The sequence below is a fragment of the Lotus japonicus genome, chromosome 3 (genome assembly GCF_012489685.1).
Source record: "Lotus japonicus ecotype B-129 chromosome 3, LjGifu_v1.2".
In the NCBI taxonomy this organism is placed as follows: domain Eukaryota; kingdom Viridiplantae; phylum Streptophyta; class Magnoliopsida; order Fabales; family Fabaceae; genus Lotus; species Lotus japonicus.
This window is the reverse complement of record NC_080043.1, coordinates 5,927,558-5,954,009: the sequence shown is the minus strand read 5'-3', so window position 1 is coordinate 5,954,009 and position 26,452 is coordinate 5,927,558. Positions and strand designations below refer to the sequence as shown.

The window sequence follows — 26,452 nt, the reverse complement described above, 5'->3', positions numbered from 1 at the left end:
TCCTCTCCACCCCATCTATTTTTTAACATAAACTACTAGTTCTTGCAAGAAAGTACGCTTATGAGCGTGATTCCATTGTTAAATTAAATTAAATGCTAAATCTTTCTTTTGGTCCTTATTTGAAAAAAAAAATGAAGAAATGCTAGGAAAAGATGGAGGATTAATCTTATTTATTTTGTTTTGCTCCATTATGAATCTTTATTTTTGGTACGTATTTTCAATGAATCTACCCACCCCAAGCCCCAACATCACTTTGATTCACTACTATTTATGATGATATATATTAGTTTGCAATCTGTTTTGATATATAATAGTTTTCAATTCAGCATGCCCTTAACTGTTTGCAATTCATACGCTTCAGTCTTTTTTAACAAAAAATAGATCTTAGAAGCTCCAGAGATGGCTCTAGGAATGTTCCCCTTGTTCTCTGCTGATCATCAGTGAAAACAGCTCGTAAAACGAACTTCGGATGATAAAGTTAGGTATAAAAAGCGTGAGAAGACCATTTATAGCAGCAGAAGTCGTGCGACCGCAGAAAATTATAGCGCGACATAATTCATAACCGCTGCATCTCGCGCGATCGTGTTAAAAACAATGCAGAAAATTTTAGAAACGAAATACTGGTGCTATCGCAGCGGTTTACCTTGTGCGCATAGGTGAAAATTGGCACTTTTTGCGGCAGTTTCTTGCACTGGAATAGATACCAGCTGCAAATTTCTCAATTATCACCTTTGGTTTTCTCTCTTTTTCGGTTTTTCTATTATCTCTTCCTAAAATAAAATCAAAATAAAAGAAAATAATTAATAGATAATAAATAAGATAACAACTTTGTAACCAAAAAAATAAGATAACAACTTAAAATAAATTTATCAGTTTCAAAAAAAACTTAAAATCCTAATAAAGTAAAAATAGATTTAAAATCCTAATAAAATCTAGAAAATTAATATATATATATATATATGTATAAACTATACAAGATATAAAAATAGATTTAAAATAGTAAAATGCATGAATTATAAAAAAAGTGTCCTCAAATTACCAAAATACCCTAAATAACATATACAACTATGTGAAAATATATAGAAAAATAGTCTTAAATTCCGGGTCATCATTAGGTGGACCTAAAATTTAACTAATAAAATTTATTTTTAAAGAAAAAATTTGTAAAAAAATGCATATGTTAAGGATTTAAGTATATTTACTCTAAAATTTTCAGCAAATGAAAAATGACTAATTATGTTTAGAAAAATTATTTTGTATGTTTGATGTTTCATTAATTTATAAAACATTGGTTGGATAAAATCTTCATATTTCCTAAAATGTCCATTTTGTGATCCATTGGAAATAACATGGTATATATACTTGAAATCTTGAATAATGTAGCCTAGGGTTGAATCGAACATTAATAGCTCGGAACTATTTAAACTTTAGCATAAAAAGCTATGGTTTGAAAACATGACTACTTATGTAAAGATATATGTGTGAATTATTATAACTCTATATGAAATGATAGATCATCTCCACTTTTTTATGTGTTTGTGCCTTGCATGAGTCATATATATGATACAAGATATATACTATTATCTAAACTGCATCAAAGTTATGAAAAAAAGGAGAGAATAAAGATCCTAACCTACAAATCAATACATCCAAATAGATCAAAAGGCAACTTAAAATATGTCATGCAACTATTATTGTCCTAAAATCATGCACTACGATCTTATATGAGTGATTCATGTTTTAATTTATTCATATTGTATACATATCGAAATTGCTTTGATATTTTCTTTGTAAAAAAACTAATTGTCTACAAAAAGAGCTAATATATCTACTGGTTTTCACTCATTAATTAATCATCATCATTGAAAATGTTTTTGATTCTGGTTCTTCAAGTGATAAATTAGCAAGTTCTTTCATGCTTCACTCTATATGATTTTTTTAAAATACAAGTTTCTAGAGGTGTCCAGCCAAGAAGAAGTGTCGGCTCAAGTGTTCGAGCCGCAAAAAAATACTTTTTTAATCCAACACCGTAAGGAAGTGTTTGACACGTGTCGCGTAGGTGTCGTACAGGTGTCGGTGTCCGACACTGAAACACGCTATATATGAGAGGTGTCTGTGCTTCATAGCTCCTAACAAATAACTTCCTCTTCATAGCTCCTAACAAATAACTTCCTCGAGTCCGAATTTGGGTTTTTTCTTTATGGAGAATCCAACTTGCTTAGCAGTTAGCACTAGACCAACAATTTGTTGGTAAAATGTGAGTTGCATTTCAATTTTTTTAATCATTCCTAGTGAGTTATTGTGTAATTAAATTGTTGATATCAAAGCTAACAAAAACTTCCTTTGAAGTTGCTAAAAGCATATGATACGTCATTCATTCCCCCTTTTTTTTTTCATTCGATCGCTGCTTCATTCTTCTGCCTCTCAAACATTATATACACAATTTCCTCCCACATACATAACCCTTAGCACGGGTACAACTACAAGTCTTGCACACAAATTGCCAGAAACTCTAGCATCTCAATTTATGAGAAAACAAGTTAATATATTCTTCCCTTCTTTAAGTAAGAAGTTGTTCTCTTATTAAAAAAATATTTGTCATGACTCTAATTACTCTTAAAAAAATTAGTTTATTTATAAATTATAGCATCAGTTATTTTTCCTTTCATAATAAGTTGTGTTTTCTTTTTAATCATCCAAATAACTTCTGTCTATTAACGCACTAGTCTACATCTAGTAGGAAATAAGGAGATACATAGACAACTAACTACAAAACCAAATTAAGATTAGTATATCATAACAAAGACACACTCTTGTCTTGGCCACTCATCAGAGTTCACCAAATTGGTGCTTCCAATGCCGTACAAGACAATGAGACTTGGATGGAGATTGAAAGACAAGAGCACCATTTCAGTTGTGGAGAAATAGTTTGAACCACAATGCTGATCTTTTATGGTATCTTCTCAGTCCATTCTTGAAATCCACATAGACGAGTCCAAAGCGAAGAGTGTATCCAGCAGTCCATTCAAAATTGTCCAACAATGACCATGCAAAGTATCCCTTCACCCTCACTCCATTCCTACCATATTCAAAGTTTGTAGGTTACCAATTGTTGAGTCCAAAGCAGAAGCAGAGGTTGTAGAGTGTAAACTCCACAACTGAATGACTTAATTTCATTTTTTGTCTCTATAGTTTTGGGAATGCGTAATTTCGGTCCCTATAGTTTTAATTGCTCAAATAAAGTCCTTCTACTTTCAATCTTGAACAAATTTAGTCCATTTGTTAACTTGTCATCCAACAGCTAACGAAAAAAATTGGCATATATCACAACTGTTGACGTAAAAAACAATTATCCAAATAAAAATATTTCGTTAATTATTGGATGACATGTTAATTAGGACCATATTTGTTCAATTTTGAGAGTAGAAAGGACTTAATTAGAGCAATTGAAACTATAAGGGCCAAAATTACACATTTAAAAGACTATAAAGACCTTCAGTGCGACTAAGCCTAACTGGAATGTTCACTTTAAACTCACCTTATGGCCCTTTGAAGATACAAAAGGTGGCGAAGGATATAGTCTATCCTCACTTTATCATCAAGTGACATTTTGCCATCATTAACCTCATCAATCCCTGCAAATATATGAATAACTTAATTCATGGAAATAGAAAAACTAGTATCACAACAAGGTAAAGTTACAGATTCAACTTAAGGGAGAAAGTGGTAGAGAAGTTCAATTATAAACAATCTAACCATTTTCTGTTATGAATACGATTGGATTGTTAAATTTCTCCTTAGTGTATTCTAGGAGACCTTGAATTCCTCGTGGATAGACATAGAGCCAGTCTGAGGCAGCCTGCAAAATTATCAATTGTTATGCATTCAAAGAATATGAACCGAGCGAAAACTTATCTCCAGATTCAATTACCTTTGGACCAATGAGGACCCCATTTCTTGCAGCTGATGCAAGTGCAGCAAAACAGATCATGAGTCAATAAAAGTTAAATAGAAGGCACATGTAAGCTTCATTTAGAATGACTTACTAGTAAATCTAACACAAGCGTCTGTAAAGACCATTGGCTTTCCACGTGGGCAAGGTACATTGGCTGCATAAGTTGAAGTGTAATAATTTAACCCTATAAAATCAAAGGACCCTTTCACCATTAAGGATTGGCTTCTGGTAAACTCCGGCAACCGTTTCCCGACTCTGTTAACCATTACAGCAGGGTATTTACCAGAGTTAAGTGGTTCCATGAACCTTGAAAAACAAAAATGATGAGTTAGAGCTTACTGAGTACCTGAAATTACTAAAAAAAACTTGGAATTGCTCCAGGAATCATGTTTTTTAACTTGATAACAGTAGCTTGATAAGTTTATATTGGTTAAACATTTATTGGTTGCTATTTATACTTGTTCTCACAATAGATGTTTGAAGTCAACCAAGCATAAACAGCAAACAATATAATTCACCAAGCCACTGGTGCCAATGATATGAATTGGACACCAGAGTAATCCCAGAGCAAAGCTACATATGAAATTACAAACTGTTTAGTAAAGTAACAGAACTGGAAACAAGACCATTTGTAAGTTGGAAATACACTTACCAGTCATACATAAAAGCAAGACCACGCGATGCTGCCTCTATGTCATCTTTTGATTGGGATAGCGGCACAACCCAGGCAGAATTTAGTGTTATCCCAATTTGACCCTTCTGAGAAATCTGTTAGGGAATGATTCACTGTGGATAATCTTGCACTAACCACATATATTGCAGCATGTGTCTTAAATTCTAGAAAATTTTATATGCTGTTGGAGTTAAAATGATAACTATGCAATGCTATAACCTGAAACTTCTCCCTGTAGACTTTTACTGCTGCAGCATGAGCAAGAATCAGATTGTGTGTAACTATGTAGGGCTCAGTAGCAGAATTACCAGCACTACAGTTAGCCACCCACTTTGAGCACCTCAGGGGTGGGGATCCACCATTTCCGTAACCCTGAGTGCTAGTAAGTGCTGGCTCATTTAACGTAATCCAATGCTTAACCCTATCACCGAATTCTCTAAAGCATACTTCTGCATAATCTGCAAAGTCTTGCCTGTTTGCAAAATCAAATTGTCAATTTTCCATCCATTGGAAATGAATGGGAAGAAAGAGTCCATCTATTTCAGACGTTATTGTAATTTTACTATAGCTTACTCAATTTTGGGATTTAAGAAACCCCCGTATTCATCTTCGAGAGCTTGAGGGAGATCAGAGTGAAACAGTGTTATAAAGGGCTGTTGTCCTGTAAGCAAAAAGGTCCATATAATCTAGTTTGAGTTGGGGTATCATTAGAGAGAAAGGGAAAGAACAAGAAAAAGAAAGCGAGAAATGTCTTCTGCTGACCATTTGATACCAATTCATTTATGAGATTGTTGTAATATGTGATGCCTTCTCGGTTAATTCCTCCCTTCAGGTTTCCACCTATAAAACAATTTACTTTGAGCTTGATTTCATAGAACACACCAATATAAATGTGAAATAAAATAAAAGTGTTTGTAATTCCCCTAGAATGGAAGCTAATGAAGCAAATTAGCAACTTATCATACCTAAAGCTAAATAGCTACTTATCAAACAACTAATCTGAGGATAATAAAAGGATGATAAAAGAGTTACTCACGAGGTAGTACTCTGGACCAAGAGATGGAAAACCTGTAGGCATTAAATCCAATATCCTTCATCATGGCCACATCTTCCTGAAATTTTTGACGGGGGGAACAATATCATCCATCTATATGAAATCAAATCTCAACAGCTAAGGCAAGTCATCAAGCTCTTTAAATTCAAATTAATAGAATGAAAGTACCTTGTATCGGTGGTATGAATCAATGGCAACATCTCCATTGCTACGATCTACTATTCTATCTAAAGAACAAAGAAAATGTCTCAATATTTTTAGTTGGTTTCACTAAATATTTGAGCACAATTAAGTACACCGACTCTATTCAAAATGTGAAAGGACTGATAAACTCACTAGCATATATCAATTATTACTAAACAATGATGATGCCAGTTCTTTTTCCCCCTTTCTATTAATAGTTCTTTTCCAATCATTTGTTCTTTGCCTAAGAGGGTGAGTCTCGGCACAGCGGTGAGGCTGTTGCTATGTGTCTTTGCGGTCACAGGATTCAGCCGTGGAATCAACCTCTTGCAAAAATACAAGATAAGGTTGTCTACATTAGATCAACAATGCCTCGCGCATAGCGAGCTGGGAGCTTTATAGCACCAAGTTTTCCCTTGCCCTTTATTTGTTTTTTGCCTAGCAGCAGCATGGCTTATATTGTTGACACAGATGATCATCTTTGTATTTTCTTTCTATATATTAGCCCCACAATCAATTTGGTCAAGTAAATTGATAAAATGGTTCAATGCCAACCCAATAAATATTTCAGAAATATCTTTATTCTTTTATTTACTTATGCTGGCCCTATTCAAATTTAGCAACAAAACATACCCTCTAGCAAATAAATCCAATATAATATAAGCACTAATCTTAATAAATGAATGTATTGATAACACTTAACAGAGGAGATTGCTCTTGCTCTGATAGAAGCAAAGAACCATGCTAAATTGCTACTTAAAATATAGAAACAAAGAAGAAAAGAGGAGATGCAAACCTGGGTGGCTATGAGTGAAGGTGTCCCATGTGCTTGGACCCTTGCCACCTTCCCTTGCAGCACCCTCATACTTCAAACCCCAATCACATTAAATAAAAAAGAGGTAAATAAGATCCAACAAACATGTTATATTCTAACAAAACACTTAATATAGAAAGATGTAAAGAAGCTAAACAAACAACATGGGATGGGAAAGAACAAAACCTGGTAAGCTGAAGAAGCTGTTCCAAAGAAGAAACCTGCTGGAAAACTACTACGATTGAGAGAAGCAGCTGAGCCAAAAAGGGTAAAGGAAATTGCTGCAAGGAGAAGAAGAGAAAGCTTGATCCACATTGTTCAAATTTTGATTTTAATTCTCTCAACTTTTCACACATAAAAGGGACTTGATATGCACAAGAGGGGAAAGAAGAATGCTTTGTCTTTTATTAAGCATTTACAGTACTATATTATTCTAGGAAAGAGAACTAGCTTTTATTGTATTTTATTGTTTTCTTACATGATGATATGATAGGATTTGTTGAAGTAATTGAAAAGATGTCATTATTCTTGAGAGAGGTTAGAAAAGATTCCATAATTCCATGCTTACATTTCTTAATGGCCTCTGCTTTGCACCATTCGAGGGGTGCTTGAGAAGTAAAAACTGGGTGCCTTTTGTGGCAAGGACGGTGAAATTATAAAAGTATTGTTTTAATAATTGGCACATGTAATCATTCTTTTTAAAAAGGACATGGAATTATTAACAACCCACCTCTCCAAATTTACACGTAATGTTATGTTACAACACCTTTATTTTAGCGTTGGAGTCAAACACAGTCAAACATGATTTTACGATTTTTTTTTTGTTACAAGAAGGGCCTAAGCCCGATTTTACGAATTATTGAACATAAGGTTTTGACGCAATAGTTAATTTTAATGTGGATTAGCGTGAAAGGGAAAGAGTTAGGGAAAAAAGTTAAAAAGGTTATCATGAGGTACAAAAGGATAAGATTGGAAATGTATGAAAAATAAAAAATGGTTAGCATTAATTAACATTTTAAATAAGTAGTAGAGGCTAATACAAGTAAAAATACATTTTAGCGCCTTGAAATACAAGTAACCATATTTGCGTTAGACTCTAATATCAAACCAAAAATACATCTAGTTTTAAAATCTAATATGCATGTTATTTTTGTTTCCTCATACCAAGGTAATTTGGCATTTATTGACTATAATAATCACTCATTGATTTGATCAATTTGGCTTTTATGTACTTGGGAACCATGTTTTCCAAATAAAGTTTCACTTGCAAGAACTAGAAGCATATCTTCCTATGCAAACAGATTTCAGAAATAGGTGTAAGTGAATTGGTGGGGGTGTAATTTCCCCATTTGCTTACATGGTACTATCATGATGAAATATTAATTGCATGATTTCTTTTTTAATAGGCAAATGTTAATTGTTAGTAAAGTAATATAAATTATCTCTCCTCAGGGTTCGAATCCTGACCCTTCACCTGCAATTACCCTTAGCTCAACCATGTGAGCTACCTACCCACCCATATTAATTGCATTATGACATACAACACATATAATGATAAAACGTCCCCGAAAGATAACATAAGTGGTAAGAGCTAGGACCATAAGAGTTGGGTGAGATGAAGGGTGAAGGGTCCCGGGTTTGAATCCGGAAGAGAGACTAATTTACTAACATTTCTAACAACTAACATTTACCTATAAAAAAAAACATATAATGATAAAACATGCCTATAGGTAGAATATTGATGTTGGATACTGGATAGTCCTAAGTGCTTTCAAAAGCACACATCACATAATAATATTCCATCACCATTAATTATATTGTAATAAAGTTTGCATTTCATATTTTAAAATAATTATTTAACACAAAACTCATTATATCAATGTGTGCGCTTCAACATCTAGTTGTTAGAAGAATAAAACACATTGCTTAACTACAAGCGATTTCGTGAGAAACCAGAATGAGATAAATGAAATTATGAAAATATACAACTCTAAACGGTAGGAACATCAGAGATGAACTTTTTCCAAAACCAATGTGACTTCCACACTTGATTCATCTCTTCAATTGGGACATTCTTCGTCTCAGGTAAAAACAAGGCAATGAAAATGGTCATGATGAGCACAAATCCAGCAAAGAAGAAGAAAAGGCCAAACTTCAAGTGGCATAACATGCTGAGGAAAACTTGAGCAATGGCAAAGGTGAACAACATGTTCACAGCAACATTGGTAGCTTGACCCGCAGATCGAACCTCAAGAGAGCAAACTTCACTGGGAACTAACCACCCCAATGGACCCCAAGACCATGCAAATGCTGCAACATATGCACATATAAAGAACAATAGAAGATTGGCTTCTCCTTTGGTGAATGATCCATCACCACTCTCACCAAACTTAATGGCAATCATGCTTCCAACAGCAATCTACAAGCAACAATTAAAACCTTTAAATTAGTCATGCATAGAAATGATACATGCAACCATTTTAAATATAAATTGTTCCTCATTAGTTAAATTATAGTTTTTTACCTGACAAATTAACATTTGTGCACCACCTTCAAGGAACAAAATCCTTCTTCCAGCCTTGTCCACAGTGAAGATGGAAACAAAAGTAGCAAGCACATTGACGCCTCCGGTGATAACCGCGGACATGAGGGACGCATCATTGCCGAATCCCAAAGTCTTGAACAGGACAGGTGCATAAAACATGATGACATTGATGCCGGTGAGTTGCTGGAAGAATGGAATTAAAGAACAGAAAGTGAGTTGAGGTCTGTATTTTGGCTGCGTGATGTTCCTCCATGGGTGTTCTACTTTCTTGGCTTCTTCACATGCATCAATCATATCTTGGAACTCCTCATCAACGTTGTCGATGCCGCGAATCTTTTGCAGGATTGTCTTGGCTGCTTCTGTTTGGCCTCTTTCAATTAAGGAGTTGGGTGTGTCACCTAGGAAAAATGACCCAACACACAACATGACAGCGGGAACAGCTCCAATACCCAAAGATATTCTCCATCCACTTTCAAGATTGGCAGTCTTATAGTTGATAAGGTTTGCTACTAGGATTCCAATTGTGATCATCATTTGGAAGCCCATGTTAAGTGCACCTCTAATCTTTGCTGGAGCCATTTCAGACAAATATACTGGAACAGACTGTTTTGATGAAATAAACAACATTTAAACCCAATCAATCTTGAAACCTTCTTCACATTCATACAATAAAAGCTTAACCACACTTTAGTTGCTATAGTTTCATGAAAGCGTGATTTTAGTTCGTGTGGTTTCAATTGCTCAAATTAAGCCTGTTGAAACTAAATAGACTTAACTTTCGCAATTGAAACTATAGGATCAAAATCACGTATTTCTGAAACTATATACATGATAAAACTTGAAAGTATAATAATGATGTAAATCCTTACTTGGTTACAATATCCCACACCAAAACCAAGTAATAGGCGACCAATGATGAGCATTTCAATGTTGGCAGCAAAACCATTCAACAATGCACCAACAAGGAAAAACAAGCCACCTGCAAACATGGATGCCTTTCTTCCAAGCATTCTTGTGGTGGTGGAAGCAAAGAAAGAAGCTACTAAAGCTGCGAGATATAAAGAAGATGTGAACAAAGTAAGAAGCTCATTATCAAATTTGCAATATTGGCTCTCATGTCCTGATTCATCTTTCATTTGCTTGTAAACACCGGGGAAGAATTTGATCAAGAATGGTTCCATGGAAGTCACTCCTCCTGTGATGCCGAGATCGTAACCGAAAAGCAGACCTCCCATGGCTGCCACAAAACATGTGACCAACACAAATGCTGTGACCTTTCCCTCAAATTGCTTTCCATTTCCTGAAGAAACTAAAGCTCCACCTGCCATTATATCAAGGTAGATGTTTCTTTTGTTCTTCAATTGAACACTTTTCTTTCTCTACATGATAGATGTCAAATAGTTATGACAATTTTATAATGTCATAGAACTGCTGATGATAACATCGTAGAAGAAGAGGAAGTTAAAACAAAAAAATAACTTATTCAACAACACAAATCATTTGAATAATGTTGATTATCTGGATCATAGAAATATCCTAACTTGGGAGTACTCCATCTATTGATTTGGTGTCAACGCACTATTGTAAGGACTTAAGAGGGAAATCGTTAGATTCGATAAACGTATATGTTGACAGGATAAACTACTTTGAATAATAGCACCTATTAATACTCTCTATTAATCTATTTATAGTATGTTGAAAAGTAAAGGGAAATGTAGCAACTAGCAAGTTCCCTATAGCTATGAAGCATCAAATTCCTAGGTCCTTCACGGTCTCCAAAATATTAAAACTTGTACAAACAATTATAATGTATATTCATATTTTTTCAATAATATGTTACAAATTTATATGTGTTGTCCCACAACTTCAAATTTCTGGGTCTGCTATCATTGCTATCGATGGAGGAACTTTTTCAACCACTGAGCTGATTTCTTAGGATATCTGCGCAATCCATCCTTATAATCAACATAAACGATCCCAAATCGGACACTATACCCATCTGCCCATTCAAAATTGTCCAACAATGACCATGCAAAGTAGCCTTTCACATTCACACCACTCCTGCACCAAATTGTATACATGTTCTTTTAGTTTAAGTAATTAACAATCTCCTTAAAAAAAGCATATCACAGATTAACTAAAAGCACAGCACAACAAAAAAACTCACTGTATGGCACTCTGAACATAGGTAAGATGCCTCCTGATATACTTCACTCTAATGTTGTCCTCAAGTGATTTTCTACCATCATTAAGTTCATTAACCCCTGCATGTTAATAGAAACATTAATAAGAGCTGAAATATATACAAATTCTTAAAGCCGTGTTTAGTGTTTAGATACCGGCTGAGTGCAGCGTGAACATATTTTTATCTCAATATATAAGAAGAGTTGTGTTCACTTTTTGATTTTTGTGCTAACATCCGTTTGTACTGCTGTAATTCTGTAAACGAATATCAAAACATAGGTGGAAACTTACCATTTTCTGTTATGTAAATGACTGGATTGTTATACTTTTCCTTCGTGTAAAGTAAAAGATCTCGAATTCCTCTAGGGTAGATGTATAACCAGTCTGAAGCAGCCTGCAAATTTAGTACTCTTTCATATTATTTGCTTTCTGAAAAAAATTGTTTATCTTTTATGAAGGTAAATGTTAGCAATGTGATTTTCACATTTTCACCTAGTTTTCTATCTTAAAAATGAAACTGAACATTTCTATTAATTGAATGTGTTTAGTGTTTACCTTTTGGCCAATTGGAACTCCATCTCTCATTGCTGATGACAGCAAATAAGAACTTAAGTAAACAAATGCATTCTGAAACATAACAAGGATATCAAACTGAAACCAAAAAATAAGATTTCACCTATTGTGCCTTACTTGTGATAGTAACACAAGCATCTGTAAAAAGAGATGGATTTTCCCTTATGCAAGGGGCATTAGCTGCATAGGTTGCAGAGTAATAGTTAACTCCTATGAAATCAAAGGACCCTTTAACCATCAAGGATTGTTCCCTTGAAAATGTTGGCAATCTTCTGCCAACATTATTGACCATTTCAATAGGGTATGATCCAGATTTTAGTGGCTCCATAAACCTGGCAAGTCAAGAAATAAATTGGGTTAGGTCTATCAGAAAAATAACATGGGGTGATTTTGGATAAACAGCTTATTTAAGTACTCGTGGCAATAAGTGCTTGTTGCACAAAAGTTTATTCAAAGCTAATTTGAGAAACTTAGTGAAATAAAGTCAAAATAGCTTATATGTAAGTATAAGCCCTTATTTATATGATAATATGATCTCCTTATAAAAATAAGCTTGACACAAACTTATAGGTAAGTTATAATTTTTTTTCATAAGTATAGTCAAAGTATAGTCAAAGTATAAGCGCTTATGTTAGAAGATAAACTCAAATAAGCTATTCGAAACCAGGTCTTAAGTCTATATAAACCATAACCACAGCAATTAATGTGAAGCCAAAAAACAAAAAGAATAAGATGGAGAAGTTACCAGCCATATTGGAAAGCAAGGGACCTAGATGCTGCATCAATATCTGCCTTTGACTGGGAAAGTGGAATTACCCATGCAGTGTTCAATGTTATCCCAATTTGTCCCTTCTGAGAAATCTAAAAAAAAAAACACTTCCAATTAAATTTATCCCTATCATCTCATTTGCAGGGTTTCAAATTGCGGTGAGTAACCGCAATTGCGGCCGCAACGTAACGGGTTTTGGAGTCCCCGTATTGACTTTGCGGCCGTATCACCCTGCATATATCCGCAATTAAATGACACAAACGGCAACCGCAGCCGCAATTTAAAACCCTGCTCATTTGATGACTCTGCTTCAGTTTGGGGTAATCTCTAGTGCATTACAAGAAAATGGTGTGTATAGTAACCTGGTACTTGTCTCTATAGACTTTGACAGCAGCTGCATGAGCAAGAATCTGGTGGTGAGAGACCAGGTAGGGCTCAGTGCTAGAATCCCCTGCACCGCACCTGGAGCATCTTCCTGGTGCAAAGACTCCACTTGCATAACCTTGTGTGGTGTAGGTGAGTGGCTCATTTATAGTAATCCAGTGTTTCACTCTGTCTCCAAATTCTCTGTAGCATAGATCTGCATAGTCTGCCAAATCCTTCCTGTAGAAATATTGGACATCATTTGCAAGTGAGTTAAGGGAAACCCATGTTGGGATTATTTGTAAGGTTTGACAAGAAAAGCTACTCACACTATATTGGGGCTCAGAAATCCACCATACTCATCTTCAAGAGTTTGAGGTAGATCCCAGTGAAATAGAGTTACAAAGGGCTGTAAACCTGTGGTTATGTGAAAGAGGAATAGGCAAATTTTTTATCTTCACATTGAGAAGGTATAAAGGGCTAGTTTGATTTTCTTTTTCAGTTTTCTGAATTTAAAACCTGTTTTCAGAAATATTTTTGAAAGAAGATAAAAAAAAACTGTGAAAAATCATATGATTTGAAAGCTAAAACAGAAATTGAAAACATCTCTAGGATGTTTTGGGATTTTAGCTATTTTCAAGAACACTTTTGGAAATTGTTCATACCAAAGAAGTTCCTTTTCCTATTTATGCTGTTTTACAAAACTGTAATCAAACAAGTCCGGGTTCATATGTATGCAAGAGAAAGATTGATTCAGACCATTTGAGAGGAGTTCATTGATAAGATTGTTGTAGTATGTGATGCCTTCTCTGTTTATGCCTCCCTTCAGGTTTCCACCTAAACCAAATATATGACCAACGCTGAATCATATTAATGTCAAATTAAGGTCAAAGTTTAAATATTATAGTCATCAACTAGAAAAAAAAAAAGATTAAAATGAGAACCAACAGAATAACTGAAGCTGAAAATTCCTCCTCACCAGGTAGAACCCTGGACCATGAGATAGAGAATCTGTATGCACCAAATCCTATATCCTTCATTATTCCCACATCTTCCTGCCAAATTGTTTGCTCAAACAATTCAGAGGAATAAATGATGAACATCAAACCTCATCCAGAATGTGTGTGTGTGTGTAGTGTAACTGTAATATATATGCAAGCTGAAGAGACTGAATACCTTGTAGCGATGATAAGAATCAACAGCAAGGTCTCCAGTACTATGGTCCTTTATCTTTTCTGATGAAAGATTAAGACATGAAGTTATTTGGCATCATAGTGAATAAGTTAATGCTAACCAAGATAACATGCTAAGAAATTATCTCAAGGACAAAGGCCATATAAATTTAATATACATATAGAAAATGCAAAGCTTTGTTAACTTCTTAGTTAAGGTAAATGTAAACAGGGTTTCAAATTGCAATCCGCTGCAATTGCAACAACAGCCTAACGGGTTTTGGAGTCCCCATATAGGCATGACAACCGTAATTGCGGCTACAACATCCCACATTTGTCCACAATTACGCAACCCAGCGGCAAGCGCAACCGCGACCGCAATAGCAATTTAAAATCCCTGAGATATAGCATTTATCCAGATTCAGAAAGTGAAAGGTTGAACCTATTTACCAGGATGTCTATGAGTGAAGGTGTCCCATATACTTGGTCTTCTTCCCCCTTCGTTTGCTGCACCTTCATACTGACACATCAACAATCACATGAGAACAATATAAAATTCAATTTTTTCGATTTTCCACCATAAAATGTGCTAGAGAAAACATAAACCTGGTAAGAAGATGATGCAGTTCCAAATAAGAAATCCCTTGGAAATGTGCCACGGTTGAGAGGATGAGAACCCACTAACTCAACCAACACCATGAAAAACACTATGAATGACAAGGCTTCAACTCTCATGGTCTCACTTTCTGATGCTTAACAAAAAATTGATTGTACAGTTTCTAATTCTTAACATAATCTACCTTTATATAGGTCAGAACACTTTATGAATGAAACACTATTTAAATGTAAAGAATATAATGCTTCAATATTAAAGAAACACCATATTCTATAACTTAGGTTCAATTAGTGGGGGAGATAAAAACGGTACTAGCTAACCGGCCTACCCCTGATCTGTTTCACTTGGCCTTCTCATGTTCTTTTTCTTCCCTCCTATTTGTAGGTGGACATGCTTTGAAAGGGGTTATATTTCAAGACATTATTTATCTAAAAAAAAAAAGTGTATTTAATTTGAAAGCATTTTCCTACCAAATGTAATCTACTGTTTTGCCTCTATTAAAACTGCCAGATTGCGTCCATTAATCAATTGCAATCACAAATAAAATGAGATGGATAAGAAAAAAACACCAGAATTTTGAAATGTAAAAATCAACATTCTATCCATCCGAAATGTGAATTCTCACACTTAAAACATACTCTTAAACATACAATTCGTCAAAGAGTAAAGACTTCCTTATAATCAATCTAGTTTTATGTCAAGCTAAAAGTTTTTTTTATAATTATAAGTTAGCTTTTTTATAATCAGCTGTGTTAAGGGCTTTTATAATTTTGTATTTATTAATTAATTAATTTTTTATTAATATTATTATTGTATTTTCATTTCTATATATGTGGCATAAACCCTTCGGACAGGGAGACTAATGCTTTGTTTGGTTGGGTGGAAAGAAAGGGGGAGGGAAAGAAAACACGGAAATCGATGCATGAACATTCATGCATCGATTTCCGTGTTTTCTTTCCCTCCCCCTTTCTTTCCACCCAACCAAACAAAGCATTAGTCTCATACATCCCTATATTTTCCTCGAGGGATTTTGCTCCCCATCCCCTAGGAAAAAGTTCCTCAAAGTCCGGGCTCAAGTGGGGTAATCCGCGTGAGGGTATCCATATGCATATGGTAATTACCATCTCTACCTAATACAATGTGGTTTTCTAGTTTAGTATTGCATAAAATTGTAAAGTGTATCGTGATGATTCATGTACCATTGATTTGTGACAGACGACACCTGCAATTTATGGTGGTTTTTAACTGTTAAACTCTGTAATTTGTGTTAGTAAAAAACCATCACAAATTAAATGTGTCTAGGTGTCTACAAGAAATCAATGATATGCGTCCAGTTTTGTTAACTTTATAACATCGATGTGGACACAATGAATGTTGGTTGCAGTGGTTAAAAACAGTTTCGCTTATTCTTATTGGCAGATTCAAATAGACCCCAATCTTTAATCACACAGCGCTTTAATTTTTTTTTTAAAGCTAAATAGCATTAATGGGGAGTACAACTGATGTAACAATCCGATACAAGGAAAAAAACTGGGAACAGCAACATGCTTTCGTTGAAACATGCTTTCGTTCCTGCTTCAGGACTCATTCTCTTTGCTCTATGCATCTTTAATTTGAGAGAAACAGATAATCAAATAAACTTACAACTACCCGTTGTTATCATCACAACTACTCTAGATGGTCAGGAAACCCATATTTTATAAATTCAAATTCCAACTACCGTTCTTGAACCTATAAGTCCCCACTATATACCAATTTTTTTGTGATGATTGAGGAACAAATAATTCAGTTTACTTTGGCCCACAGTACACAGTGCATAAGCTAGTTTCTATTTATATGCATGAATTACATATTTTCTTTATAATTGTTCACAGATATGGCTCTAGTTCTAAAAGGTAAAGTTATTACTGAACTTGGTATCCGTAGTCCTGCTTCTAGCTTCTTCAGTGTTTTCATCAAGCAACTCCACAATCTTCAAAACATTGCTGGGAAAGTGCATGAGGCCAAGGTGCATCAAGGTGATGACTGGCATGGTACTGATACTGTTAAGATCTGGACTGTAACTCTAGGTACGTACGTACTTATTTTATGTTTATATATTTATGCAAATCAAAGAGAGGTTGTTTTTTGTCCTTCTAATTAATTCTTGAGGTTGTCTAGAGTCCGCCACCTATTCGGGTGGTGGAGATAATGTTACCGGATTACTGCAAATTAGCTAGGACAATAGCATATTCGCAGTTATTTAACAGCTAATTAATTTTCGAGCAACTATTTTATTATTAATTTTTAAATTATAAATCTTATTTTACATGGATACAAATCATATGTTTATAAGTTATAAGTGGTTAGTGATAAATCACCCGCCAATGGTGGTGGATGCTAAAGAAAGCCTTAATTCTTATTATATACAGATTCACTTTTTGGCTCTCATTTTGTATTGTGCTTTAAATTAATTATGCAAATTGAAGTGGGACATATATACCTTTCGATTTCATGGTGCATGCATGTGTACGTGGTTTTCATGATTTTTACATTACATGATTTTGAAACCGCAGATAGAAAAGTGCAGACACTTAAGGAGAGCATTGAAGTTATTGATGAGCAGAACAAATCAGCAACATTCAGCGTATTTGATGGAGAAGTAAGTAAGAATTATAAGACCTTGAAGATCAACCTACAAGTGATTGATAAGGATGATACCGATGGCGTTGCTAAATGGACTTTTGATTATGAGAAGCTCAATGAGAACATTGCACCACCATATCACTTCTTGGACTACATAACTGAGATTACTAAAGATGTTGATGCTCATCTTCTGAAGGCATAGCCGCAATAAGCGCAATAAATTAAAGAAAATAATTAAATAAATAATGAATAAGAGTTGTTTGGCACATGAGATAAGTGCATATAATTATCTAAAATGTTTGTGTGAACTAAGCTTATTAAAGAATAAAGTTGTTTAAGGTTTCCTTTGTTGGTCGTTCCCTTGTACTATGTGAACTAGAAGAAGTCAATCTTCTAATACCGTATATTATATGATTTTATGTTTGATTACCTAATCCTCACTTATGCTCTAAAGCATTCTCAGAAGCATTTTCAAAAATATAATATATAAACTGATCACTTTAATTTACAACCTTTGTATGGTTAATTAAATTGATAAAATATCATGATAAATTATTTCTGTCTAAAACTATTCCTCTCTAAAACTCTCTCTCTCTCTCTTAACGAACAAAGTCTGATTGGGTAGCCGCCGCACCACCTTCTTGCGCGGTTGCAGCCCCTTCCCACGCTCATCTGCCACCCTCTCTTGGTCATTCCCTGATTTTCTTGTGCGTTCTTTCAAGGGCGATGCAACCAGGGCCTCTCAGCTATGCTCTCTAGCTCCTTTCCTCGAGGCAGCGGTCATTGTAAACACTAATTGATTGATTATCGATTTAGAAAGTAATTAATAATAATTTTGATTAATTAAACAAATTTGAATGTTATTAATAAAAAATAAAAGTTACGTTTTTTCTTAAAGAAAAAAATAACTAAATAATAATAATAATAATAATAATAATAATAATAACGATTAATATAATACAATGAAACGGGTCTTGTCAACATTTTTTTATCAACATCACATTATCTATTATCTGTTACATCTTTAACTTTTCTATTTTCTTTTTATATCTCTCTCCTCATCAATCTTTACAACAGTTACATTTGGAAGTCAAAATACAAATAAGAAGAAGAGAGAAGAAGTGAAAGTAGAGAGGCGTGTGCATAACTCAAAATATATGTCAACAGAAAGCATGTGGGCTGTTCAGATAACACTCTCTCATAGTAGAAGTTCCATGTCAATTAGAACATTTTGAAGACCTCTAGAAAGAAAAAAAATAAGAGTGAAAAAGAAGAGAGACAAGACTTAAACGAAAAGATACAAGTTCTAAGCCTTAGAGAGATATAGCAGAAATCGACTATGATCAAAATACATCAATGTCTACCCCACAAATTGATCAAGTCATCTAGACTAGGATTGAGAGCACTTTAAATTGATTAGTTTTATCTTATACAACTCTTAGAGATGAATGCAATCGTAGAAAAATAGTGAGCATCTCTTTAGTATACATGAACTCCAAATAACCAAAGAAAATCTTTTGGGGAGCCTGATGACACATGTACAATAATACATGTAAGGAGAAGTCTTCAAAATACTTGGGAGTACATGAGACATGATAAATAGTACTTGAAGGATAAGTCCTTCAGAATACTTGTTTGTAAGGATATGCCCTGAGAATATTTGTAAGGAGAAACCCTTGATATTTGATGGATTTAGTGAAAAACTTGGTGGAAACTAACTCATTGATTTAAGACGAACTAGGATAATTTTGTGTATGCACTGACTACTGTCCTTCTCAGGGCCGGCCCTGGGCCTGTGCAAGCAGGCCCACAGCCCAGGGCCTCCAAAAAATAAGGGCCCCCAAAAAAAATTCGAATACGTTTTACAGCGTTTCTACTTAAAAAGCGCTGTAAATAGTCAATCTTTTACAGCGCTTCGTACCGCTGTATACTATTTAACAGCGGCGAGAGGTCCGAAGCGCTGTAAAAGGTATTTTTTTGGCTTATGACCCTATTAAACTTTCTCCAAAAAAAAATTTAGGGATCCATTTTTATTATTAACCCAGGGCCTCCAAAATGTCGGGACCGACCCTGGTCCTTCTAACTTATCCTACTGTTTGTCCACTGCATCAATAGACGATCAATTTCTATGAAAGTTTCAACAAGAATATCTAAGATCATGTCGATCTTAATTAAATTTTATAGACACAATTCAACCCCTGTTGTCGTGTCCATGTGTTTTTCTTCAAAAACCATAAGAAATGCGTATGTCAATTGTATGGATGACAAAAAATAACGTTCATATACTATCATAAATCACAATCTTCTCATGTGAAAAATTTCTCTTGTGCCATTATGTGGAGATTTTGTGTCAATCGTACATTATGATGCTAAAAAAATCCTTACTTTTTGTTTGATGTTAAAAGAGAATCTTAAATGTGTTTGTTATAATATTTTGGGTTAAATAATGTTTTGACATGGCTTCACCGATCCAACGTGTAATTGCTTCATGACTTCACCAATCTTGTCGGGGTTATGTCAAACAGTGAGTTAGTGGCAGGGGTCACTGGACTGCCACCTCCAATAGGGACCAATACTAGTCGTTTCTCAAGTAGTAAGGAATAAGTTCAAACTTTGTTCCAAAAAAGTGACCCTTTTCAAACTTAGCGTATTATTTATGATGAAAACCTTATTTAACCTTAATATTTTGGCTTTTTTAAAATCATTAAAAATAACAAAATTAGAATTAGGGATTGAGGAACGAATTTAGGGATTGCACATTGAATTGCCATCGAAGCATCTTCTCAATTCTCTTCTCCGAGTCCGAGTTGACTCACCCGTTTTCACCGTCACCGACAGTACAACGCAACACAGTCACAAACCTAACCTAAACCAAACAAAAATCAAACCAAACTTGTTTGATTGTTCTTGATTCTTCTATTGTTGTTGGTGTTCCAGTTCCAGACCTCATTGTCGTGGATCTGTCTTGTTGCTTCCAAACTGGCCATGGATTACGAACCCTATGACAGTAGTGGTCAGTTCTGCACTAAAGTTCCTTCCTTTATTCTCTTTTCCAATTTCCCCCTTTTTATTAGGGTTAGGTTAAGATTTAGGGTTTTTCCTCTTTCGTTCTTTCTTTGCTGTTCTTTTAGGTTTTAATTTTGTGGGTAGTTATCGAATTTCTTTTTATCTCATAAAGTTTGAAGCTTTAAGGCTGAAAACTTGTATTTGATGTTAATTTTCACATATACATTTAGCTTGACTGAAAACTTGTAGTTATTTATTTTTATTGTTTTTTTATGATTTTGTACCTTCAACAAGCCTCTGGCTTTTTAATGTTGCTGACTGTTATTTTGTGGAATGAGCTTAAAATTGTACATGTAAATTGTGCTTGATTACTTGCACCGTAATAATTCATACATGGTGGGAAGTTGGTGATTTCAAATATCAATTATTTTCCTAAACAGCACAATGTAGTTGATTGTTTTGCTGTGTGTTGGTTGGGCGGTCAATATATTTACTTTTCACCAGCACCGTAACGAATGTTTGATATTTGCTTCATGGATTAATGGTTGAGACTCACTTGTTATAATATCCCTTGAATCGATTCAATGATTGCAGGAACTGATGATGATCTTCCGCCAACACATCAAAATAGAATTCCTAGGGGGGGACGTCTTGCTGGGAATGGAAGACCTGCTGTTGGTTCAGTTCCATACCCTAGGATGTTTGATGGAATTGATATGGAAGCCCAAATTCATCAACTTGAGCAGGAAGCGTACAGTTCAGTTCTTAGAGCCTTTAAAGCTCAAGCTGATGCCATTTCTTGGGTATATTATTTCTTCAAATCTAATATTTCTGAACTTTTCAGCAGGTTTAAATGACTGCTACATGACATTATTTTCTTCAGGAGAAAGAAAGTTTGATTACAGAGCTGAGAAAAGAACTGAGACTTTCAAATGAGGAACACAGACAACTTCTAGGCCAGGTTAATGCAGATGACATGATACGAAGGATAAGGTCTAATAAAATTGTGAAACAAGGTTTTTTGTTGGTCTATCTATGTTTTGGAAATGAGGTTTTCATGAATATCCATCTGTGCAGTTTTTTTGTTAATCAATGCTTTGTTTGATAATGACATTAGGGAATGGAGGCGGGTAGGTGGCCATCAGCCTGGCATGCTGATTACTGGTCAAGCGCTTCATGATTCTATTCCTAGTCCGACGGTCTCTGCATCTCTCAAAAAACAGAAGATTGCACCATCTGTACCATCACGTTCTTTTAGTGGGCCTTCTCCCCCATTTCACCCCCCAAAATTGACTGCACCCCATCAGCCGTCTTCTTCTGCAGCAGCAAAACGAGGATCTGTTCCTGGATCAAAGGCAAAGAAGCAAAAACCTGTAAGTAGGGGGGATATATTTACTTCAGATCGCTCTTCTTGAGTATGGCAACAGGATTAAGTTTCTTTTGTTCTTCCAATTACAGGGTCAAATATTACCTGGTGTATCTTCAATGAAGCAGCATCCTTCCTCAGGTTCAGGTGGAAGGAATCAAGTACCAAATAGAGCTGTCATAGGTGAGCTTGCTGAAGGAGCGTCAATTGATTCGTTGATTGGTAGGAGAGTGCGGACAAGATGGCCTGATGACAATAACTTCTATGAAGCTGTTATCACTGACTACAATCCAGTTGATGTATAAACAGCCCCAAACTATTTGGGAAATAGTTTTCCATTAATATCTACTAAAATGTTTATTTTGTTCCTAACTTTTCAGGGACTACATAATCTGGTCTATGACATGGGAAGTGCAAATGAAACATGGGAATGGGTTAATTTGTCAGAGGTATATCTGATGCTTTATTCTGTTTCCTCTAGTTAATCCTTGCTTATTTTTCATTTAATGCACTGAGTTTGCAATCATCACAAATTCAGAATTGATATTTGATTTGAAATGGTATTCAACAATAGTAATATAGCTATAAACTTAGGGAATTCCAAACTCCTTACACCCAATAACAAAAACTACGGTTTTCGTCCACTCATTCATCAACACGGCTGCTATTACTGCTATCATTTGCTGTGATGGGCACCGTACTGTAATGGCATGCGACAAGCCGACAACCATTTGTGTGGTTGAGTTCTACCACTTGTTGCTCCAGAGCTATAGCCATTAGTAGTTGCTATTGCTAACACTTTTTTATGGTGTTTTTTTCTTATAAGTCTTGCTTCCATCTTCACATTGGCAGTTCGGGTGTCTGACAAAACTAAAAATTCCAGAACCTATTCAGTGCTGAATTTATGAAGAAAAATCAAGCCCTGAATTTGTAATCCTGAAAAGGATTTTCATTTTAAGTACTGAAATTGTATTAAAGGAAACCGTGACAATTCTGTAGGGCAAGATGGTTCTATAAGGCCCCCTCAATGATGGAGTCAGGGGGTTCGGACCTTTGAAGTTTGAATCACGAACACGCCTGGGAAGGGGACCGTCCAGGTGTCGGACACTCGTGCGGCACGTGTTGGGAGTGTCGAACATGCGTGCGACACGTGTTGGAAGTGTCCGGATCAAAAAGTTATTCTTTTCCGGCTTGGACACGGCTCGGACACAGCTTGAACAGTGAACACTATGCTGACTCTCCTTCATGGCTAGACACCAAAGTGTGCGATTCTGTGTTATTGGGAGTTTTGTGTTTTGTTCCATCTGAATTGTGTTGCTGTTTTTTCCCATCAGTTTTGTGTTTAGTTCTGTTTTCACATGAGTTTCTCCCATTCTTGTGATTTTTACTGGTTTGTTTGAACTTTGAACCCAATAAACTTTTTTTTTTCTATGCCCTATTCCCCTGTTATTGAAAACATATATTAATTTATATTATTTAATATATGTATACACACACACACACACACACACACACATATATATATATATAAGGTGTCCTGGTGTCCTGCTTTTTGGATTTTAGCTGTGTCCCGGTGTCCGTTTTGTATCCTGTGTCCATGTCGGAGTCCATGCTACATAGGTTCAGACTCATTGTGTGGCTATTGTTGGAAGCTTTGCCTTATATGTGCAGAACGTTGATTCCGCGACTGAAATCTTTGATCTCATAGTCTATATGGCAGCATCTCCCTTCAAGCTATGAACAATTAATATATCATTCAGTAAGATATATACAAGGTTGATGCTGAATAGGAAGTGACCTCAAGTGCTGAATATTTTCAGCTCTGATTTGAGTTCACATTATTAAACAAGCACGCACCACTAATTTATTAGTGGTAGATCTTTTCCACTGCAGCACTGAAACAATTTTGTGTACTGGCTTTCTGTTTTAATATAGGAATCAGTATGTAATTTGTATTAGACTTACCTAATGAGTCCAGCCACCGTTAATGTATAAAGAGAAATAGCGAAATAAACAATACTTCGATTTATTTTAACTTTAATTTACTTCATGAATTGTGGTTCTTGATTTTGGTAAGATGGTTTTAAAAATGATTCTCTTTCTGTTTATATGTTTAGAACTTGTTAATACGTAATTGTTAATTGTTTATGCTAATTCAGGTGCAGTATTTTTACTGCAGATATCTGCTGAAGATATACAGTGGGTAGGTGAGGATCCTGGAATTAATCATCGAGGGAGTTTAAGGGCCTCTGGTCATGGGAGGAATAGGTCTATGGGGCGTGATAATGCTCCTGGAGCTGGAAGAGGTAGAGGAGTTGTGAAGGGGCAATCTAAAAAAGAGCTTTTGTCATCACAGAATGGCACGGGAAAGAAGGTTCCTGAAGATATAAAAATACTTCACACAGAGACACTAATCAAGGAGGTAGCTGAAAGCACTTCAATCAAAATATTCTTTGGTTGTTTTTTATGTTCTATTCATATATTTAAGCTTCTGGTGGACTTGATTAGGTGGAGAGGGTATTCAGTGCAAATCATCCTGATCCCCTTGAAATTGAGAAAGCCAAGAAAGTATTAGGGGTAAGGGGATAAATGTATTTACACTTCCATTTTATGTACTTAAGGCTACTTATTTGATTTCTTGCCAATGGTTTTATATATGCCTGATCTATATTTAATGGAATGCAGGATCATGAACAAGCTCTTCTCGATGCAATTGCAAGACTTGGTGATCTTTCTGATGGGGAAAGCGGTACTTCTATGTTTTCTTGTTATTGCATAGTGTGTGCTTTGTCTTTTCCTATGTAGTCTTCTAACACGTAGGTGGCAATGTGGAGTAGCCAGCGCCAAAAATGCTATGGTGGTACAGCACAATGGTTACTCCACCAAAGATAGTTTTGCTATACTAAGAAAATTTTGCAAAACATATAATAATCCTAGTAGTATTAGATTTTGTATGGACCATAAACAAATGAACAATATAGTTTCAGTACTCAATTCAAAAGAAAAATTTCTTTATGTTAGCTTAGCCAAATAAGATCATTAGAAATAGTAGTACTAAAGAGGGGTGATCTGCATTACCAAAAGAAAAGGATAATGGTGCTTTTCATTGCTGGCTAAACTTTTCACCTAGAAAAGATGTACTAGGTGTTCCTATGGTTGCCCACATGGGAAACGTGCAAGGAGCAAAAGAGGGATTTTGGGCTGTGAAAACCTTGCCTGTGTGGGGCATGGAGGGTGGGAAGGAAAGAGAAAAAGGTCAGGGAGAGGACATCCACTCATTGGGATTTATCCCTATTTCTATCTAATAAAACTCTATGTTCGTATAAAATATGTTTTATTAGAATAAAATGCCAAATTTGGATGCTTTGTGGGCACTGCAAAACAGCACAGTGAAGGCTTCTTCAAAATGCTGCTGATGAAAATAGGAAGGGTTGTGGAAAAATTTGCACTATTAACTCAACTCTATTTATTGAATGGTGGAAAATTACTGTCAAACTAACTTTCGTGTTGAGTAACTGAAATTGTAGCTTGGATTGTGAGAGTTGCATATCACCTTCAATTATTTCACATTTTAGCTGTATGAAAAATGTATGCAATGATTTTCATTTTGAAATTTATTCTTCCCTGTGCCATCTAAAACTAGCCTAGCACAGTAATCTGTGAAGAATGAATATGAAATTTATGTGATACGTCATATGAGTATGAATTAATGACACAATATGGATGAGAGTCATGCAGATTACACCAGTTTTTGCCACCATTTTAGTACATAGAAATCTTGTTATATTTTTATGGTATTCATTCAGCACGGGTATGAAACCTTCTTTGCAGCATCCATGTTTCTTGGGATATTTGCCACTTTGAAAAGGCATGTTAATCATCTAAGTAATGTCAATAAAACATGAATATGTAGTTTGCCACATTCTGTGATATTCAATTTCTTTTCCTTTCTTTTCTAAATAACCTTGATGTTTTATTGTTTATACAGATGGGCCTGGCCACCATTTCTCACGTGCTCAATCAATGGATCGAAAATGATGGGAATGAATACCTTTGTTGTTTTTTGTACTTCTCTTGTATCATGACATGAAAGAGTACCTCTTTAACGCCTTAGGGTTCTTGTGGATTAGGCATCGTGTAGAATGGCAATTGTTGTAGTTCAGTTATTATTGTTTGAGTTGAGTTAACCCAGAACCTACTGATACTTGTAAAATACACTCTCCTTAGTGACTAATGTGTGGTTGTGTGTATATTCTTGTATTTGATGGTCTCAAATTGGTGTATAGTCTTGGAGCCCCTTTGGATATCTATCAGAAAGTATGAAAACAGAAAGATAACACATCCCGGTACATGTTTGTGAACAAAAAAAAGCCTTGGTATGTATTATCTTTCCACTTTCATACTTTCTCAAGGGTATGAAAACGGATTTGTCTTCATTATTTGTGAAAAATGAAGTTCAGTTTCTAGAGTTGGAGTATAAAGTTTACTTTTACAGAATTACAGCCTATTTACTTGGGAGCCATTCAATGTGCTCATTGCTGTGATAGCAACAAA

The 26,452-nt window shown here is 35.2% G+C and overlaps 5 protein-coding genes across 5 annotated transcripts; 2 read left to right on the top strand and 3 right to left on the bottom strand.

The window, feature by feature from the left end:
- Window positions 1-2,610: 2,610 nt before the first annotated feature.
- Window positions 2,611-7,109, bottom strand: LOC130743997 (beta-glucosidase 13-like). The gene is made up of 13 exons (XM_057596193.1): window positions 6,866-7,109; window positions 6,662-6,731; window positions 5,851-5,909; window positions 5,665-5,740; window positions 5,391-5,468; window positions 5,202-5,289; window positions 4,848-5,100; window positions 4,608-4,723; window positions 4,047-4,261; window positions 3,932-3,963; window positions 3,757-3,859; window positions 3,539-3,635; window positions 2,611-3,079 (listed from the first exon to the last, which is right to left on the bottom strand). The coding sequence occupies exons 1-13, from the start codon at window positions 6,992-6,994 to the stop codon at window positions 2,911-2,913; spliced, it is 1,485 nt and encodes a 494-aa protein (XP_057452176.1). The 5' UTR covers window positions 6,995-7,109; the 3' UTR covers window positions 2,611-2,910.
- A 1,354-nt stretch (window positions 7,110-8,463) lies between these two features.
- LOC130743995 (sugar transport protein 10-like) lies at window positions 8,464-10,756 on the bottom strand. The gene is made up of 3 exons (XM_057596192.1): window positions 10,094-10,756; window positions 9,204-9,827; window positions 8,464-9,098 (listed from the first exon to the last, which is right to left on the bottom strand). The coding sequence occupies exons 1-3, from the start codon at window positions 10,550-10,552 to the stop codon at window positions 8,670-8,672; spliced, it is 1,512 nt and encodes a 503-aa protein (XP_057452175.1). The 5' UTR covers window positions 10,553-10,756; the 3' UTR covers window positions 8,464-8,669.
- A 119-nt stretch (window positions 10,757-10,875) lies between these two features.
- LOC130743998 (beta-glucosidase 13-like) lies at window positions 10,876-15,213 on the bottom strand. The gene is made up of 13 exons (XM_057596194.1): window positions 14,892-15,213; window positions 14,736-14,805; window positions 14,290-14,348; window positions 14,093-14,168; window positions 13,873-13,950; window positions 13,443-13,530; window positions 13,113-13,353; window positions 12,727-12,842; window positions 12,099-12,313; window positions 11,964-11,995; window positions 11,700-11,802; window positions 11,392-11,488; window positions 10,876-11,285 (listed from the first exon to the last, which is right to left on the bottom strand). The coding sequence occupies exons 1-13, from the start codon at window positions 15,018-15,020 to the stop codon at window positions 11,117-11,119; spliced, it is 1,473 nt and encodes a 490-aa protein (XP_057452177.1). The 5' UTR covers window positions 15,021-15,213; the 3' UTR covers window positions 10,876-11,116.
- A 1,535-nt stretch (window positions 15,214-16,748) lies between these two features.
- On the top strand, window positions 16,749-17,955 carry LOC130748450 (MLP-like protein 28). Its single transcript, XM_057601667.1, has 2 exons — window positions 16,749-16,970; window positions 17,457-17,955. The coding sequence occupies exons 1-2, from the start codon at window positions 16,778-16,780 to the stop codon at window positions 17,726-17,728; spliced, it is 465 nt and encodes a 154-aa protein (XP_057457650.1). The 5' UTR covers window positions 16,749-16,777; the 3' UTR covers window positions 17,729-17,955.
- A 2,303-nt stretch (window positions 17,956-20,258) lies between these two features.
- LOC130742437 (protein EMSY-LIKE 3-like) lies at window positions 20,259-26,173 on the top strand. Its single transcript, XM_057594545.1, has 10 exons — window positions 20,259-20,539; window positions 21,127-21,335; window positions 21,416-21,525; window positions 21,650-21,905; window positions 21,991-22,197; window positions 22,279-22,347; window positions 24,078-24,320; window positions 24,407-24,475; window positions 24,584-24,647; window positions 25,887-26,173. Exons 1-10 carry the CDS (start codon window positions 20,512-20,514, stop codon window positions 25,934-25,936), a joined length of 1,305 nt encoding a protein of 434 aa, XP_057450528.1. The 5' UTR covers window positions 20,259-20,511; the 3' UTR covers window positions 25,937-26,173.
- The last annotated feature ends 279 nt before the right edge of the window (window positions 26,174-26,452 follow it).

Bases quoted from the DNA above. Each gene is read 5' to 3' on its own strand.
- LOC130743997 (XM_057596193.1), bottom strand. From the start codon at position 6,994: ATGTGGATCAAGCTTTCTCTTCTTCTCCTTGCAGCAATTTCCTTTACC. The intron at 5,290-5,390 runs GTCAGCAGAAGA...TTTTGCTTACAG, and splicing joins AAATGAATTGGTATCAAATG to GACAACAGCCCTTTATAACA. The intron at 3,636-3,756 runs GTTAGATTGTTT...ATATATTTGCAG, and splicing joins CGTATTCATAACAGAAAATG to GGATTGATGAGGTTAATGAT.
- LOC130743995 (XM_057596192.1), bottom strand. From the start codon at position 10,552: ATGGCAGGTGGAGCTTTAGTTTCTTCAGGAAATGGAAAGCAATTTGAG. The intron at 9,828-10,093 runs GTAAGGATTTAC...TCATCAAAACAG, and splicing joins GTGTGGGATATTGTAACCAA to TCTGTTCCAGTATATTTGTC. The intron at 9,099-9,203 runs GTAAAAAACTAT...TGTTGCTTGTAG, and splicing joins CACAAATGTTAATTTGTCAG to ATTGCTGTTGGAAGCATGAT.
- LOC130743998 (XM_057596194.1), bottom strand. From the start codon at position 15,020: ATGAGAGTTGAAGCCTTGTCATTCATAGTGTTTTTCATGGTGTTGGTT. The intron at 14,806-14,891 runs GTTTATGTTTTC...TTGATGTGTCAG, and splicing joins CTGCATCATCTTCTTACCAG to TATGAAGGTGCAGCAAACGA. The intron at 11,803-11,963 runs GTAAACACTAAA...CTAAATTTGCAG, and splicing joins GAGTTCCAATTGGCCAAAAG to GCTGCTTCAGACTGGTTATA.
- LOC130748450 (XM_057601667.1), top strand. From the start codon at position 16,778: ATGGCTCTAGTTCTAAAAGGTAAAGTTATTACTGAACTTGGTATCCGT. The intron at 16,971-17,456 runs GTACGTACGTAC...TTGAAACCGCAG, and splicing joins GATCTGGACTGTAACTCTAG to ATAGAAAAGTGCAGACACTT.
- LOC130742437 (XM_057594545.1), top strand. From the start codon at position 20,512: ATGGATTACGAACCCTATGACAGTAGTG. The intron at 22,198-22,278 runs GTATAAACAGCC...CTAACTTTTCAG, and splicing joins CTGACTACAATCCAGTTGAT to GGACTACATAATCTGGTCTA. The intron at 22,348-24,077 runs GTATATCTGATG...TTTTTACTGCAG, and splicing joins AATGGGTTAATTTGTCAGAG to ATATCTGCTGAAGATATACA.